Raw genomic sequence first — 17,709 nt, 5'->3', positions numbered from 1 at the left:
GCCAGTAAAATTGAGTCATCCACTCGGATTATGGATGACTCAAAAGGGCTGCACTTCCTGTGAGCAACCAGCGTAAACAAAAAGCACCAGAGCCAAAGTTTCCCCTCTCTGGTGAAGACGGACCGCTTCCAGAGATCCCCTTAAAATCCTCATGCGTATTCAAGTACATTTTTGGCCATGTTAATTTATTTCCAAAATAAAATCATACCCCTAAACTATGGCTCATGGACCATTGGGGGTTCTGGGACCACAGATTGAGAATCACAATAAGGTTGTCTGTAACATGTGTGTATCCGGACTAAATATGTAAAGACTGTTGTTTACGTTTACTAAAGCCCCGACTCCGACAATCCACTTGGGACTCTCAGAAACAATTAATTTGTGGGCAGAACCACTAATTAATCACGCAATTAATTCAACAACAAAACTAAAGCAGTTTATTAAAGATGTTGACAAAAAGCCTTTGAAGTCAAGCCTGCTACTATAATAGCATGCTATTATTTTACAGTCCAATGTCCACCATCTTTGCTCATTGGTGACATTCTGGGCTGGAACTTGAGGTGACGGACAGTGCAGTTCCAAACGTGAAGAACGGAGATCCTGTGATTGTTCAAAGACGGAGCAGCGCAACTACGGAGGGACCCAGAAATGGCTGCTTTCGACAAGATGAAGTCATCATTAGAAAGATGAACATTTCCACATGGCTGCTGGGGAATTCTATGGGTGCTTCCAAGGGGAGGTTGAGATTTGGAGATTTACCTCACACCCTACGAATGTTTACACTTCTAGTTGATGGCTATTTCTGGTCTACGCCACAATCAAATATGTCTTGAGTGCAGGGGTCTCAAACTCAATTTACTTGGGGGGCCACTGGAGCTCGGGTCTGGGTGAGACTGGGCCGCATCAGGTTTTCCAAAAAAAAAAAAAAAAACGCATTTATTAAAAACAAAAAAAATTTAAAAACTTCGCTTTGGTTCCAATTTTTTACAAGAAAAGCTCTGATAAAACATTCCACTGTTCTCAAATATCTTAATTTTTATTTTTCTACACAAAATAAGATGAAAAATAAATAAACAAATCAAGAATGATTGAATGAACAAAGCATTATTAGAGCCCTGTAGACATGACAAAACACGACTATAGTCACATTTATACTCTTTTTATTTACAACATATTGCGCAACTGCAGGGTCTTGAGACACATGCTAACTCGCAAACTGGAGAGCTAGCGACCTAAACGGTAGCCTTCAAGTTATTTCCTTTCAACTTAAATAGCCAAAAACGTACCACTTCCACACGGATAGGGAGGATAACTATTAACAGTTATTTAACCTTTAACATGAACATTAATCAAACGTAATAATTTTTTCTGGGTACATGATACCATACAGCATCCATATCAAACTTGCGCCGGCCGCACTAACATTAAACTTTCATATCAAGGCGGGGGCCTCAAACTAGTGTCCTGCGGGCCAAATTTAGCCCACGGGCCGCGTGTTTGACACCCCTGCTTTAGTGTTTTTGACAGCTGCTCGGTAATAAAAATAAGCATAAAGTCCCAACCTATTGAAATCTTCTTATGAGACAAAACCCAATTCCAAACAAAATATCCTTATTTATACATCCTAAAAAAAGCCTGGCCACTTTCTCCGACATAGCAGGAGAGCTGCCAGCACTCAGGATAATTATCTGTTAATTACCATGGCGGATAACCATTAAAAAGGAAATGGACTGTAGATTAATTCAATCACACGGCAACAAGGCCGGCATGCTAACAAGCAAGCAGCTTGCCCCCCCCCCCACCAGGAGAGACTCATCAGGGCAACATGAGCGCTGCTCACCAGGTGCAGCCTTGGCGTCTGCTGACTGGACCAGCTGTCAGTGACTCAGGGGAAGCGGCGTCAAGGAACGCCATGCCATGGAACCCAGCCGAGCTCCAAATACGCAACACTGATATGGAGTGAGCAGTCATGTTAGCGGGATTAAGCGGGAACGACAACATCGCTAATTACTTGGGAGCGGGAGTGCTACATTTTTCATTCATTCCCGTTTAAGTCCACATCCTTGGATTGGCTGACTTACTCCACATGGTAAGGAAAGCTAGGATCACGTCGCCCATTCTTTCATACATACATGACATATAACTCGATAGCATTATTATTATTTTTATTATTATTATTATTATTATTATTATTATCATTAAAAATGCCAATACCCGCTAATTAAAAAAAAAAAAACTCCAACGAGGCAAGATTCCCGGTACTGTCCTGTAGGGTGAGCAAATTCGGCTTCTTCCCCACGTGTCAACAAAAATGGCGTCTGTCGCATGGCACCTCCCCAACTGACTGAGACACCTCACACCGAACGCTCCGCAAAACCCACCAACTGCCGAAAACGGCAGCGTCGCCATGACGGCACCCAGAACACCCGTGGAGACACCCGCGCTGCCCGAAGGAGCCGCCCGTTAGCCAACCGGAAAAGACTTTAAATCATCTGACACCGGGCACAATAATAACATCATAATCAAAACAAAATGGCCTCCTGTTGTGGCCGTAATCGAGCTAAAACTGAACTCTACCCACAGCATCACACAAGCAATATGGGTCTTATTTATGTCTTAAATGGCTGATTATATCTACTATACTGGGTAATAGAAGTGTAAAGTTGACTGTAGGGGTGTTATTTCATGGCTAGAGGGCTCTAATAGTGTTCAAAACTGTATTTAGAAAGTGGTAAATAGGTTGAAATGCTACTTTCAACCTTTCAGCCTTTTGTGAAAATAACTAAACAATGAGTTCGTCCAAAAGTCTTATGTTATTTTAGTAAAGGCAGAATTGTTCATACAGATACTCTTAGTAGCCAAAATAAGTCAACATCACCCAAAAACAAGACAGCTACTTCCCCCTGGCCATCAGACTGCTCAATGCCAAATAAGCCCCCTTACATCATTATTATAATTTATTTAAATTATTTGGGCAATTTACTGTTCACGCTGCACTTTACATTATGTTGTTCATATTTGGTGTCTGTTCTATCTATTCTCCACAGTATTATTATTATTATTATTATTTATTATTACTTATCTTCTTTTGTGTCTGTTATTATATGGGAGCCAGGCAACGACATTTCGTTGGCAATTTCACTACTGTGTTTTTGTGCAATGACAATAAAGGGAGTCTATGTCTATGTCTATGTCTAACTACATCATGGCGTCTCCTCCAGGCTGGAAGCTTTATGAACACAGACAGCATCGGTCTAAAATGAGCACGAGTGCAAAAAAAAAAGGAAAAAAGGATTGTGCCAAATTAGCGCTTGAAAACAAGCCCGTCTCTTCGGGGGCTCCATATTCTCTGGCACAGACTTGAAAGCAAACACCAAAATGGAAACAGATGTTGAGCAAATCAGAGCGGCGCTCCGGTCCGCTGGTGTGTCATCGTGCTTTTCATACAGTCCGCGTTTCTCCACTCATTCGTCCACACTCGTCATTCGCCAAACGATTCTCTGATTCATACCAACACATGATAAGGCGACTGCAGCGTGAGGAAAGGGGATGAATGGGGCAATGGCTGCAGGGGATTCTGGGAAATAAACACTAGAAAGTGGAGCTGCACGGTAAAAAAGATATTAAAAAAATAGTTATCCTCCCTATCCTTGTGGAAGTGGTAAGTTTTTGGCTATTTAAGTTTAAAGGAAATAACTTGAAGGCTACCGTTTAGGTCGCTAGCTCTCTAGTTTGCAAGTTAGCATGTGTCTCAAGACCCTGCAGTTGCGCAATATGTTGTAAATAAAAAGAGTATAAACAGCCATACAATACAGGAGCCGTATCACATGACTTGAGCATGACCAAAACGTCATGGCTCATCCGTTCCAGTCCATGGCCAACAACGACTCGTCTACCGCAGCTTGTCTTGTATCTCGAACTGATCAATCCAAGCTCACTGACGACAACCTCCGACCGTCTGGAATGACTCTGCATTTTCTCGTTATGGAAATCGGAACACAGAGGGGGAAAGAAACCCCCCACAAAGTCAACTTGTCAGAGTTGGCAAACCCAAATAAATACTATTTCTTTGACACACATACGTACACGGGTTAACGTACGATTCAAAAACAGATAAGGCTTTTAGCGCTGTTGTCGTCTTCCGTCACGCTAAGATACGGAGCATGTCTCTTTCTAAGAAACTAAGAATATGTAATCATCTGTCCTGGACAGAGTCAACTTGAAGCTCAAGAAACAAACTGCATGTTGAGTACAGTAAATTTGTACACGTTGGCAGGTCTGCACTACCATTGCTTCTCACCCCCCCCCCCCCCCCCCCCCCGACTGTTCACCGCCCCCCCTATTTGAGAAGCATGGATTACTGGATTAGGATTTATGGCCGATGCTAATCCAGCCAGGAGGCGGCTACCGATGCAGCTACGTAGCCCGCTTGTCAAAGCTGGTATACGGGGGTGTCGGTATCGTTTCCGACCCTAGACATGACGAATATTTCTCACGACATAAGCAAAATAGGTCAGTGTCACCCACCGACAACAAGTTGGAACAATCTAATTAAGCTAATTACATCGTTTTTTTGTATTCTATGGTAAAATAGACAAATCGGAACAAATGCGGAGATCACCCAGCACTCGGGCACTCGCGTTCAACATTAGCAATTCCAGCTAAGTTGTGATTATTGGTGGATGACCAGCCAACTCCAACCATCAGAACAACCCAAGATGCTCTTTTTGGCACACTAAAACAATATCCTCCCACGCTAAAATGCTCAACAAATGACTTTCTAACATCTGTTCCTCATTTGTGTAACGAGAGAGGATGTTGCAGCATCAAAAAATGCAGAGCCCAAGGAAAAAAAATATGACAGAGGCGGTTTCTTCAATGTCTGGAAAATAGAAAAGGAGAAAAAAAAATAAGGAAGCGGGGAGCAAGTATCCCCCTTTTGAAAGGAGCGGAGATGGCCCCTGCAGCCAAGACCACGTCAAGTCTCAAATACCAAAGACCTCATTTGGGCTGTGAAGTGTGTCCGGGCATCATGTGAAGGTCACACCCTCACATCACGGTGGGTGGCATCGTGACATGATTGGCAAACGCCATCATCCAACATCTCTTATGGGACATGAGACGGAGCATTTTGGGTCCAAGGGTAAAGAGATAAAGGGTAAAGATCCATAAATATGTTATTAGTGATTGACCTAGTCAAGCTGCAATAATGTCTTCGCTAATTTTATAACCATTTAGATCAAATTATGGGATAAATAAAAGTCCAATCAAATTTAAGTACTGCATATTTTGTGTTTTTTTTCCCCCATTTTGAACAAAAAGGGAAGTAATTTCAATATTAGTGCTGTCCTGCCAACATGAATGAGATTTTGGTACTCGGCATGCAATTTGACTCTTGACTATGCTTGGACGTTTTGCTCCATTTTCTTGCATTTCGCTGGTTTCAGTTCCCAGTTCAGTTTGTCCGCCAGAAATACTTGAGAACCACTGAATTCATATATAACATATTCATATAAACATATTTGCGTACCCATCAAATACCCACGCAAACACGGAAACAAAAGTCGGAAAAAATATCAGGTTATGATGACACAAGGGCATGAAAATATAACATAATTATTTGAAAAATAATTAAAATTGTACATCTGTGGTTTTTATTGTTATATAATTCTCATAATAAATATACAAACTCATACTAATATAAAAATCTAAATAAAGTAACAATTTGTTATACGACATTTACACATGTGGCCATTTAATATTAAAACAAACAGTGTAGTTGGTTGACCAGACCAACACTAAAAGAGCATTGAGAATAAATAAACAGTGGTTTATGCATTCTGTATTCATGTTGTTTATTTATATTAGTTTCCTATGGCTCTGGTAGCCTACTGGCCTCAGCTTTCCTCAGGAATAAATATAGAAAACTGGAAGGCAACAAACAGCTAACAATTCTGTATGATTTTACTTTTCTTGTGAATTGTGTTTCAATAAAGTTTTTTTAAACTGGCGGTAATTCGCTGCTGTTGAGCACAAAGCTAGCAACATACTTTTATGATAAACATGCAGTACATGGGGTCAAATGGACAGTTAGTTGACAAGGCTCACCTGAAGCGTGGAGAGTCCTTCAAACATTCCTCAAAATCCACAGTTATCTTCATTGTGTGCACTTTTAGGACTCGATAGTAGACTTGGAAATCAAAAAACGGTAATCCAGGGTTGAGTCTTTCTGGCTAATTAGCTTGTTTGCTAACGTCACTGTACAACCGACCAGCTCCACTCTGCTAGCCAGCTAGCCTCAACGGCCAGCAGCTGGGGTTCACAAGTCGCGCAAATGTAACCATAAAAGACCGCAAGTGGACCGTGATGATGTCCGAAAGCTGACGGAACTATCTGGGACCCAGCAGTCGGTCAGTCCCGGGAGCGGAAAGTGTCGTCCTGCGGCACGGTCATGGCAGACAGGGAGAGAGAAGCTTTTCTTCCAAGCAGATACGCTGGACTCGTACGGAGATCGTCTATACAAGCAAGTCATGATGCGCCGCTACCGACTTGCAAGCAGATGGCACACATTTCTAAGGTTAGGTGTCCAGTGCGCATGCTCACATTGACGCCCGGTCATTCACAAAAGTCCTCATCGTGAATTGGAATTTGTATGTAGCACATTTAGGTTTTTATATGTATATTTATATTGGAGTGTACGAAAAAGAATACTTAAATACAGCTACATCATATCTTGTAGTCACGTATGTGTGCAAAAATAAAAGAGTGAGTTCTCAGTCTCAGAATAGAAGATCTTTGCCCCAAGTGACAGGCTCCCTGAGCCGTTGGAATTACGACTGTTTCAATTCGCGCACTTCCACAAATAGGATTTTAAGTGCGTTTACGCTGCCAAGTCAATGCAGTGCACTTGTCGGGTACCCGGATGTTGCACTCAACACGCCCCAAATGGTAAGGGTGCGCTCTTAATCGTCGCCATCTTGGCTACGTAGCATAAGAGGGCGGGACTAACTCGAGCGGCTGCGATTCATAAAAGGTGAGTTGAAGAGGGCAAACACTCATTTCCGGTAAGCCCGCAACGGCAGAAATCGATTCGGGACAGGAGGAATTGAATTAATTGATTGAAAAACAGCCTAAGATTCCCGGTCTTTACCGCACTGTTTACTGGGATTGGTAGCTACGTCTTCAAGACACACTAGAATGGAAGAATAATGGTTTGTCTGGTTTCTCTTCACGCACTTGTGTACTTCTGTCCTACATTGCGCAATATGCAGTACAACAGCGCCATCATGTGGCTGGATCAGTTTGCTCGCACAGAAAACGTGAATTCAACAAGGACTCCCACAAACACAAGCAGCTAACAACTTTTTTTTTAATTGGGGAGGAGAAAAACAAACAAAAAGTGCACACAATGTTGCGGTGATGAACATGCAAAGTGCAAATAAGATCATTAGAAAAGAAGTGGTGTAAAACAGAATGGTGGAGGGGGAAAAACAGAGGTGATGATGATGTACTTTTGTTTTCAAAGAAAACATATATTGTTTGTGTTCATCAGAGGTGGAGCAGGATCCCAAGAACAAACTGCACTATCCCAGTTAGCATAAATCAGGTTTTGTATTTGCACAATATGCTCAACACTCACAAGGAAACATAAAAAAGCAATACGCAACACTTTTTTTTCTTGTTTCACTCTGTTTAAAATGCTAACATTACAGGAATCCATCATAAAGTCGACATTGCATGTAGCAACAAATTCAAAGTGAGGCTGAAAATCACGGGTGTGTCTCGAATGGAATACCTCCCATCAGTACGCTATGTACGGCGTGTATTTTTTGTGTGGTCTTGTCCTAAAGTCCATGACTGTTGGAAGAAAGACAATATTCATCCACTTCACCTTCATCTTATCTCCTTCTTAAATCGTAGATTCATTCAAGTTTATCCCTCCCCTTTTGCTATGTAGCTCAAGAGGGTGATGATGGAAGGTGGTGAGGGTCCAACATCCAGGTACTTGTCAGTGTGAAGGCCCAAGCTGAAGTACCCGGATGTTGCCCTCAACATGCGCCGCCGATCATCAGCAGTGTTTGCAATTCACACTTAAAAAGGAGAGAAGAAGCAATTGTCGTTTTCCGGTTATCAATCCGGGACAGCACTACGCTGTCAAAATTCACTCAGGAACAAAGTACGCAGTGTACATGGTGTACATAGTGTACATATTTCAGTGTAAGTACACAAGTGCATGTTTTAAATGAAAAGGGTCAAGGATATCCTGATATTATATGAAAAGAAAGCAGATAAGTCGGTCACGGATTAAAATACAATCCATCCTAAGTGTAGCCGGCGCTGCTGCCCGAGACGCCATTGGCCAGGCTGCAGGGCTGACCTTCAAGCTGGACGGCCCACCAGGGGACTGTTCAGCCAGTTCAACCAGTCCCGGCTATGTTCCTCAAAGGCCTTCAACTTCCTTTCACAGTCACAATGTTGTCAGTGCGGCCGAGTCCAGTGGGAGGTGTCTGGGGTCGGGGGGGGCGGACGTTGTTGTACTAGTGGAGACAGAAGAATGGAGGCTACTGGCTTGTTCAGAGGAGTGAAATGGGCGAAGCGGTGACTTGTGCTTGGCCCGGCGTTGAAAACACACATCGATGTGACGTCTGGTCGGCATGGCGACGCACACACACACACGTACTGGAGAGTGGGGAGGGGGTGCTTCGTCTAGGAGTCCAGAGAATCAGCTGGAGCGAACCAGAGACAAACATTTGCCATCACTCCTGGTCAGGCCTTTCGGTGGAGAAACCAGTATGTGGATGTTGGCGACAAAGGCAGCTAAGGCACATCGGCCAATCATAGTCGACATCACCCACGTGACATACGGTGGAACCAGTTTACGCGGATGCCTGATTCATGTCGGCATAAGCAGTTCTCGATATGACCCCGAAACGTTTAATTCCCGTGGCTTTGGCCAGAGACAGGAAGAAAATGGCCGATAAGAATGGCCGCCACAATTAGGTTTGGCACTTTGCTCATAAACACATTATAATGGGACTGTAGCCTGTCCTTCCACTTTCATGCAGCAGGTGGCAGTAAGAAGACGGAGCATGAGGGATCAGTGTTGCTACATTTAGTGACTATTCAGGCTTGTTATCTTGTGCACATACAGTCGTGCCTCGTTTATCACTGTTAATTGGATCCAGAAGTAGGATTCAATATTAGTAAAGGGAATGTTTTCGTAGTTACAGCACAGAAAATTAGTACAGGACTTTGTCAATACATTTTGAACATTATTAGAGCCTTGTAGACATGAAATAGCACCCCTATGGTCACCTTTACACGCCTATTCCTTGTTACTTTGGCTAGCAGGTCATAGTCAACCTCAAAACTGCCATCATTTACTCATATTCATTGTTGAAAAGCCGTGATGGGGAGAGGGAGCGATGTTGGAATCTCGTTTCGCTCTTCTGAACGCTAACACTCACAGGCGGCTCATGTCTTGTTTGGGAAAAACAATTATAATAATAATTCCATAATAATGGAAACTAAGGACATAGATCTGGAATAGGTGCAGATTGTGGAAGATCTAGAATGCTTTGTGCGCGGGTTATGGCGTGTAGCTGCTCTACAGGAGTCCACATCTCCATAAGGGGAGAAGAGGATATCGACGGTCGCCTTTAAGGCAGCATTGAGGGCATAACTTTTATCAGCGGTGGCGTTTGTCCTTCTTGCAGTGAAACGCAACTCACCAACTCACCTTCCTGTGGAGGATCTACGTTGATGTCCTCTGCCTCCTCCGTCTCATCCCTCATCTCCTCGTCCTCATCCTCGTCGTCCTCCAGCTCACTGGCGATGAGCTGCCGGGCCAGTTTGATGTTGAGGCCCTCGTTGTAGTGCTTTTTCCTCATCATCTGAAAATGTTTCTTTTTGGCTGTACAGGAAGTAGAAAACCAACAAAAAGATATCCTACTTTAAATGTGCACATATGTGTTTTTCGGTCCCTCAATTGTATTTCAGGAGACCCCTGAATTAAAGCAGCAAATGGGCTGACCTTGCTCCTCGGGGGTCAGCTCCTCCTCCTCCTCCTCGCTGCTCTCCTCTTCCTCGTCCTCGTCCTCCTTCATAAATCGAGGTTCTGAACACTCTGCTGCTTTGAGCCTTGCCAAGAAACAAAGAGTGCAAAGATTTTCTCTGATGAACTTCACTGCGGATGTTGGATTAACTCTGAAACTGAAACTGGTCCTACGTGGAATGGAAGCAGATGGAGAGAGCGTGCGAGTACTCGAGCATGAAAGTAAAATAACAGTTACCATCCCCATCCCTCTCACACACAACAGCAGAAGACAGAGCCAATAATGCTTTATATGGCTGAGCGGATGGTAGTGGTGGATGGCTGGGGGGGTTGTGGGGGGGGATCCCATTTACGGCACTACCGCTCTTCAGCAACCTGGCCTGATTCAGCGTGTCAGCTGCAAAAAGCACCACCAACGTAGTAGCTGACATTCCCCGAGTCAAGATGGAATCCTTGATATTTGTAGCAGAGGGTGCACGTGGAGGTCGTGGAAGTACAGGAGGAAGGGAGCAGCTCATATATGGAGGCTTCGGTAAACAAAGGAGGCTAATTGACCGTCGAGCCCGGAGCCAATCGCTTGCCCCGTCTCACCAGTGCACTTCCATTAGATGGCAGAAAACCAGCACGCACCATTCAATGACCATTTCTTTGCTTAGAATTCAGACCACCGTTCTCTGGGATGATTTTTTTTTTTTTTTTGCACACGCGCATGCCGTTCCCGATGCGAGGTCCCGAAAAGACAGCTTTGCTGCAGAGAGAACGTAAGTTAATAGTTAAGAACATGGCACAGGTAGCCACTCCACAACACATTCTGGATGGAATACAGACAAGTCGAAGGAACAGTCCATTAAAGTAGGGCTGTCCGAGTATTGGTCTAAACCAGGGGTCTCAAACTCAATTTACTTAGGGGCGACTGGAGCTCGGGTCTGGGTGAGACTGGGTCGCATCAGGTTTTCCAAAAAAAAAAAAAAACACACAGAAAAAAAAACGCACTTATCAAAAACAAAAAAATCTTAAAAACAAAAAACTTCGCTTTGGTTCCAATTTTCTACAATAAAAGCTCTGATAAAACATTCCACTGTTCTCAAATATCTTGCTTTTTATTTTTTTACACACGTGAGACACGTGCTAACTCGCAAACTAGAGAGCTAGCGACCTAAACGGTAGCCTTCAAGTTATTTCCTTTAAACTTAAATAGCCAAAAACTTACCACTTCCACACGGATAGGGAGGATAACTATTAACAGTTATTTAACCTTTAACATGAACATTAACCAAACATACTAATTTTTTCTGGGTACATGATACCATACAGCATCCATATCAAACTTGCGTGGGCCACACTAACATTAAACTTTCATATCAAGGCGGGGGCCTCAAACTAGTGTCGTGCGGGCCACATTTGGCCCGCGGGCTGCGTGTTTGAGACCCCTGGCCTAAACAATATACTTTAACAAGAAAAATAAAAAAAAGAAGGACATGGGTCTAGTCTTCCATTCGGTCGGTTTACATGTTTACAGAGCCATAGAACACAATGATCCATGGGCTAAAAGTTTGTATCAGGTTGAATTGTAAAAAAATGCTGATTGAATAAGTGAAATCTTTTTTTTTTTTTTTTTTTTTTTTTTTACACTGCAATAGAGTGAGGGTACGATGTGTTCAGGGACGACTGTACTGGCTTGCCTGCTAGCTGTTGTATTGTAGCACAAATTTATTCCTAGCTATGCAGGAAGTCACTTCATAAGGCTGTAATGCAGGGGTGGGCAAATATTTGACTCGTGAGTTAATAAAAATGTCCGGGGGGCCAGAACATATATTTAACACACACACATTATATTTTATGCATATTTTATCTGTAAAAGTGTTATACTATCACCTGTATGTTCTCATGTCCCTTTTTTTCAGGAGCACTTTAAACATCAGACCACATCAAACTATGTCATTTAATTTTACAGTTTTGTTGTTGTTTTTTTGTTTTTTTTTTTTACTAAATAAGACATCCGACTTGCAAGTCACGTTGCCAGTTTGTATGTTAAACCCGGGGAACCTGGGGAGACAGAGCCTTCTCCATCGCCGCCCCCACCCTCAGGAACGCTTTGCCCCGTTCACTCCGTGCTTGCCCCGGGACCTTCCCACCTTCAAAAACAACTCAAAACCCACCTGTTTTTAATGTCTAATTTTTTATAGCCTTGTTTTAGCTCTGAATGAATGTATGGATATTGTATTTTAATGCATCGTTTACTCTGTTTTTACGCAACTCTATTTTTGTTGATTTTTTCTCTACTGTAAAGCGTCTTTGTGTACTCTGAAAAGCGCTATACAAATGAAATGTATTATTAAAAGTTGAAATTTAGAAAGCAACTGGCTTTAAAAAAAAAAAAAAAAAAAACAACCTAAACTGTATTATGGAAAGCAGGAAGTGAACAAATGTAACAGTTACTGATTGTAAAAATACCAGATGGAGGGGTAGGATTTAATAAGCTTTGCTTCTTCCTACTCCTTTTGGACATGTGGAACTGGGAACTGATTATGGGATGCACTCAATTGGAATCTGATGCATGTTCAAATCAAATTAAACCATTACCATTACCATTACCAAAGGCTTGGTGGGCAGCATGTGGCCCCCGGGCTGGAGTTTGCCCACCCCTGCTGTAATGTGACATAAATCACACCAGAAACCAGAACAAACATGGACGGTTTATTTGGACCGGACGATTAGCGGTCCGGTTTCTCATCGTGTAGGCCACGTCTGAGGGAACATTGGGATGAAGTGCAGCCATTTTATCTGAGAGAAGAAATGGCGACACACCACAGCAAACGGTCTCGCCCTCCCTAAACAACCTCCTACTGCTTCCTGACATCTCTACATGGGACCTTCTCACGTTATGCATCACATCGACCCCTCGTTCTTACTTGGATGTCAGGTCATCGGCGTGGAGCGCCCCCTGACCCTCCGCGTCGCTCAGCGCCCCCTCGTCCTCGTCGTCCCCAACCATCCTAAAAAACAAAAAGCACACACAAATATCAGGTGAAGGCTTCCATGTGACATGTTAAAGTTACCTGTTGTAAGGTGTGCTGGGCTCATCTATCTTCATCAGGCCGTAATCCTTGTCTGCCGGATGGTACGTAGCCAGGATATTCATCTCGTCCCACTTCTGGGACTTCTTCCTGGGGGGGAAAAAAAAAAAAAAAGAGTAAAGACAAGTGAGAAGTCATGGCTCGGTGCGTGTGCCGTGACCCCGACACAGCACTCCCAACCACCGTCCTTCCCTCCAGGGTGAGAAGCAACCAGATTTCAACTGGGGCTGAACGTGTCCCAGATCTCACTCCGGCTGCTTTATTTTCAGACCAAACGCGCAAAAAAAAAAAAACGTCATTACAGCAGAACACGTCATTGATGCCGGACTCGGCCAAAAGGGGGCGGGGGCAAAGTGGAATAGGTGACCAAAATAAATATAGAGTCGTGTGATGATGATGTGGTCTACAAGCTGCCAGCATTTTTGCTTGGAGAAAGCTCATTAAACAAAGTGAGTCGTCAGGTCCGGATCGGCAGCGCTATCAGGTGACACGGGGCAGGTGAGGAAAGGTGTATTCTTTCACCACAGAAACAGTACCTGGTCAAGATACACGGTGCAACAAAGCAAAAGCACCCGTCAAGTCGGTCCCGCCTGCAATCTAACCTTCCATCACATTCTTTGCTACGGAATTGAACTTGGAGATGAGTGTTCCAGTTCGGCTATACAAAGGAATGTGGTATTGTTTCACGGGAAGCAGCTGAATGGGTGCTGGGTACGACTACGGCTTGCTCAGGATATCCTTTGCTTAGCGTGGGACATAAGCAGGTTGGTCAATTCCATAAAGGCGTAATGAAACATTATTGAATAGACATATTTGTGTACTAATAAAGTTTTTTTAATCCGGTCAAACAATAATTTGTGAAGCAAAGGTGAGAAAAATACACAGATAAATGGAAGCGCTAGATTTTGTAGCTTGTGCAAAAATGTTTTAAAAAAAATTAAACTATATTAGGAAAGCAGGAAGTGAACAAATGTAACAGTTAGTGATTGTAAAAGTACCAGATGGAGGGGTAGGATTTAATAAGCTTTGCTTCTTCCTACTCCTTTTGGACATGTGGAACTGGGAACTGATTATGGGATGCACTCATCTGTAATCTGATGCATGCTCAAATGAAATTAAACCATTAATTACCATACCAATAAAATATCCAAAGTATAAAGCAGGGTCTTACTGCATGCATTGGAAGAAGCTGAGTGGTACTGGACTAGTGTATTCACCCAAATGTACAATAACTCCTATTATACCATGAAAACCCCCATTCTGGGTCTAAATATGAGGAAAAAGTTCAAATGAATCTCCAAACAAATCATAAGTCAAGCGGCGTCCTGCACTTGCAGCAGTAAGTCCCGTCTGGAAAACTTTTTCTCCTTTACCTTCTCGTCACTCACAGAGGCTATTTTTGGGAGCAACACAGAAAAGGCTTGATTCACTGCTGGGAATGGAATTCGCTAATAGCGGCCGTCTCTGGCCTAATTTCACGCAGTGCTGCTCCAACTTTCCAAGCCCACGTCTCCAGCCTGTGCTCGGGTTAGCAGGCATCGGGGTCTGCCCATGGTGCGATTGGTAAAGCAATAAGTCCATCCCTACTGTGCTTTACTGTCATTTACGACCTGTTTGATTAGGTTTACTTGCTACCCACTACATTTCTAATCTCCTCCCAAAATTGTGCTTCTTCAGAGCTGCAATGCGGGACATTTTTACGACTAGCCTCCAACCTCCTCTAACAACATCTCCTACCTGATGTGCCAGTCGGACCGACAAGCACACCGACGGCAGTGTCGTCTGCTCATCGTATGCTAACCCGGGGAGACGTCTTTGTTACCACTTTGCATTGACTGGTAGACAAAAGGACAAGAAACCAATATCTGGTCATGATAGCATGCTAATATGACTAAGAACTATGAGAATAAAAGATTAAATTAGTGCGTCTTTGGGCACAACTGGCAAGCTCATTCATAATAAAGCCGCATGACTGAGTCCACCAGGCAGCAAAGATGAGAATACGTAGGCTAGCTGTGGTAGAGCGAGGCACTGAAGTGCTTTCAGAGGGGCTGCAGATCTGGGGCATTAATAGCGTCAATGCAAAAAGGCTCCATTTGAAACCTCAAAGCATACTGAAACACTATATTGGGACTACGGACTTTGACAACAGACTTGCAAAACGGCCAGTTTAGCATCCGGAGTACGCAAATTTGGAGAAAGAGGGAATGTTAATACATTCCCATTTGCAATCAGGTTGAAGAAAAAGGCTTTGCCTGACAACGCTTATTATTCATTCATTTTCTACCGCTTTTCCTCACGAGGGTCACAGGGGTGCTGGAGCCTATCCCAGCTGTCTTTTGGGCGAGAGGCAGGGTACACCCTGGACTGGTGGCCAGCCACTCCCAGGGCACATATAGACAAACAACCATTCACACTCACATTCATACTTATGGACAATTTAGAGTCGCTAATTAACCTAGCATGTTTTTGGAATGTGGGAGGAAACCGGAGTACCCGGAGAAAACCCATGCATGCACGGGGAGAACATGCAAACTCCACACAGAGATGGCCGAGGGTGGAATTGAACCCTGGTCTCCTAGGTGTGAGGTCTGCGCGCTAACAACTTGACCACCGTGCCACCCATGCTTATTATTATTATTATCATTATTAATGCGGTTTGCAGTGGTGTCCCGCCTAAGAAGCTGCAGTGTTTCCCAAACGCTCATTTATTTGTGGCGGTCCACCATGAATACACAAAGCACCCACATGCATTGTCGCCTCGATTGTGGTGTCAAAACTTGACCAAAAATCAGACGGATAAAAGTAAATTGCCGCCTCCACAAATAAAAACTGAATGAGAAGACCACCAAGACCCAAGTCTCAGGCAGTCTCTGTCCAAACTACACTAAATGAACCATACTAGCTGCACAAATTGACCTTTGAACCGGAAAAGACATGACGACCATAGAGAAAATGCACCGACTTTCAAACTTGCAATATTTCTCTTGCTTTTGGGTCAGTTCTGTTGGAGCGTTTGGGCGTTGCTGCGTAGTTTCCCTATCGGCCACCGTAGTGGAGTAAGTGGAAAATGTGACAATAAGTATCACAGATTGGGGCCATAAATGTGACCTCTGATTCCTTTGCCGCCAATATTAACTTTGCTCGTGAGCTAGCAAAGAGTTAAATGTGTGTATCTGCCATTCGTTTAACTAATTAGGAATTATACGGCTTGTCATTACATTTCTACTGCCTTTTTAGTTAAAAACAAACCCGGAAGCATTTTATTATTGGTATATTAAGAGAAAATAATAATATCCAACCACATACGACACCGTTGTCGACAAAAGCAACTTAATGTTGACGGAAAGCAAAGTTAGCTAGTCGGTGCATGCTACCAACGTAGTTAAGCTAGCTGGCGTTACAACACACACACACACAGCTAAAAAGAACACTTACTGCTGGTCTTCATCCGAAAGTCCCGCACTTTCTTCGGGTTTATCGCTCAGAAAGTCCTCCGCTAAAGGTTTGACATCAGCGGCGTTGTTCTTGTTTTTCAGGATGCCTTTTATCGGCCGCGGTGCTGCCATTCCCACGCACTGGCTGTCAGGTGTTCCAACTCCTTAACCGAATTTATTTTCTCTCAGTAGTCAAATAACGGATCGAACATACTCGCTTTGACGGCTTCACTTTCTAATTCATTATTAAAACGCAAACACGGCGAGGTTCCGTGGAGAGCGAGGACATTTCTGCTCCGGTGCTTTACCGACTGGCGGCGACAATGTTCCGTGCGAGACGAGCGTACTACTGGAAAAAGGACATCATATCGCGATGCTTTGAAAACGAGACTGCCGTGTAACGTTCAAAGCCCTCGGACATTTTTCGACTCCCTCTGACTACCGCAAAATCTGAGACGCCTTCAATTGTTTTATGACAATTTTTTTTGTCAGAAAATAATTTTGTAAAAAACCAAAAATATTTTGTAATTTTAAAGACGTTTTTTGTTTACATAAGAAAAAACATTCTCACCACTAATGTTTGATAATATTGATAATTGTTAAACAGATCTGCACCACTGTGTAGTTTCACTTTTACGTTTCACAGCAACTGCGGTGCATTCAATGACAGCCAAACGAAATATGAAATCTCAACGCTTAATGGAAAAACATTATAAGTGAAGCATGAAGACATAAACATAAAAAAGCCCTCAGTCTTTTTAAGACCTAAACATGTGGGATATTTTTACAGTGGTACATGCTTGTATTTATAAATTATTACTGACTTCGGGTAAATGGAATCTTTCCTGCAGAAATAATTGCCTATTTTTGAATGAAAATGTAAAAAAAAAAAAAACATTTGCGTGCCCGTGAGCATCACAGCTGTGCAGGGAGCCACTGTATTGTATTTACTTTTCAGAAACACACCTTTATTTTACACGCTGAAAAACGTACAAGCGGCACAACACAACAACTGTGCGCTCTTAATCGCCAAAAAGCCGACACTAAGCGATAGCAGCCCTTAGTTGGACTGTTGTCAAAGGTTGCGTACTAGCATATGCCTTATTTCCCACAAACAAATGTAAAAAATGGGGAGTCATCA

The 17,709-nt window shown here is 43.2% G+C and overlaps 2 protein-coding genes and 1 long non-coding RNA gene across 8 annotated transcripts in view; 1 reads left to right on the top strand and 2 right to left on the bottom strand.

Annotated features, from left to right (window-relative positions):
• The window catches only part of LOC131129180 (arf-GAP with coiled-coil, ANK repeat and PH domain-containing protein 2-like), a 48,959-nt gene extending 42,448 nt beyond the window's left edge, over window positions 1-6,511 (bottom strand). The window contains exon 1 of one of the 3 annotated variants that reach the window (XM_078790280.1): window positions 6,109-6,511. In XM_078790280.1, coding sequence (XP_078646406.1) covers window positions 6,109-6,161 — 53 coding nt within the window. In that variant the 5' untranslated portion in view covers window positions 6,162-6,511. The remainder of the gene's footprint in view (window positions 1-6,108) is intronic. The other 2 variants (XM_058072415.2, XM_078790281.1) reach the window with 2 other exon arrangements.
• On the top strand, window positions 6,026-9,958 carry LOC131129182 (uncharacterized). Its single transcript, XR_009129787.2, has 2 exons — window positions 6,026-6,577; window positions 9,717-9,958. It is a non-coding gene; the product is annotated as an uncharacterized LOC131129182 (long non-coding RNA).
• Window positions 7,364-16,947, bottom strand: ppp1r2 (protein phosphatase 1, regulatory (inhibitor) subunit 2). Of its 4 annotated transcripts, none has more exons than XM_058072417.2 (6): window positions 16,570-16,947; window positions 13,114-13,221; window positions 12,967-13,050; window positions 10,034-10,140; window positions 9,732-9,913; window positions 7,364-8,726 (listed from the first exon to the last, which is right to left on the bottom strand). In XM_058072417.2, exons 1-6 carry the CDS (start codon window positions 16,698-16,700, stop codon window positions 8,574-8,576), a joined length of 765 nt encoding a protein of 254 aa, XP_057928400.2. In that variant the 5' UTR covers window positions 16,701-16,947; the 3' UTR covers window positions 7,364-8,573. The 4 variants fall into 4 exon arrangements, with proteins under 4 accessions (XP_057928400.2, XP_078646408.1, XP_057928401.1 ...); XM_078790282.1 differs by having other exon boundaries at window positions 7,364-8,537; window positions 9,740-9,913; window positions 16,570-16,946; XM_058072418.2 differs by having other exon boundaries at window positions 8,561-8,726; window positions 9,740-9,913; window positions 16,570-16,946.
• Between the last annotated feature and the right edge of the window lie 762 nt (window positions 16,948-17,709).

This window comes from Doryrhamphus excisus, linkage group LG4 (assembly GCF_037039965.1).
Source record: "Doryrhamphus excisus strain RoL-2023G ecotype Guam linkage group LG4, RoL_Dexc_Guam_v1.1, whole genome shotgun sequence".
NCBI classification, from domain to species: domain Eukaryota; kingdom Metazoa; phylum Chordata; class Actinopteri; order Syngnathiformes; family Syngnathidae; genus Doryrhamphus; species Doryrhamphus excisus.
Note: the sequence above shows the minus strand (reverse complement) of the source record. Positions and strands in the feature narration are given on the sequence as shown.

What these genes read in the sequence shown, in the direction of transcription:
- ppp1r2 (XM_058072417.2), bottom strand. Translation starts at nt 16,700, where the DNA reads ATGGCAGCACCGCGGCCGATAAAAGGCATCCTGAAAAACAAGAACAAC. An exon ending in CCCAGCACACCTTACAACAG is followed by an intron (nt 13,051 to 13,113) that starts GTAACTTTAACA and finishes TTTGTTTTTTAG; the next exon opens with GATGGTTGGGGACGACGAGG. An exon ending in CTCCACAGGAAGGTGAGTTG is followed by an intron (nt 8,727 to 9,731) that starts GTGAGTTGCGTT and finishes GGTTCGCTCCAG; the next exon opens with CTGATTCTCTGGACTCCTAG.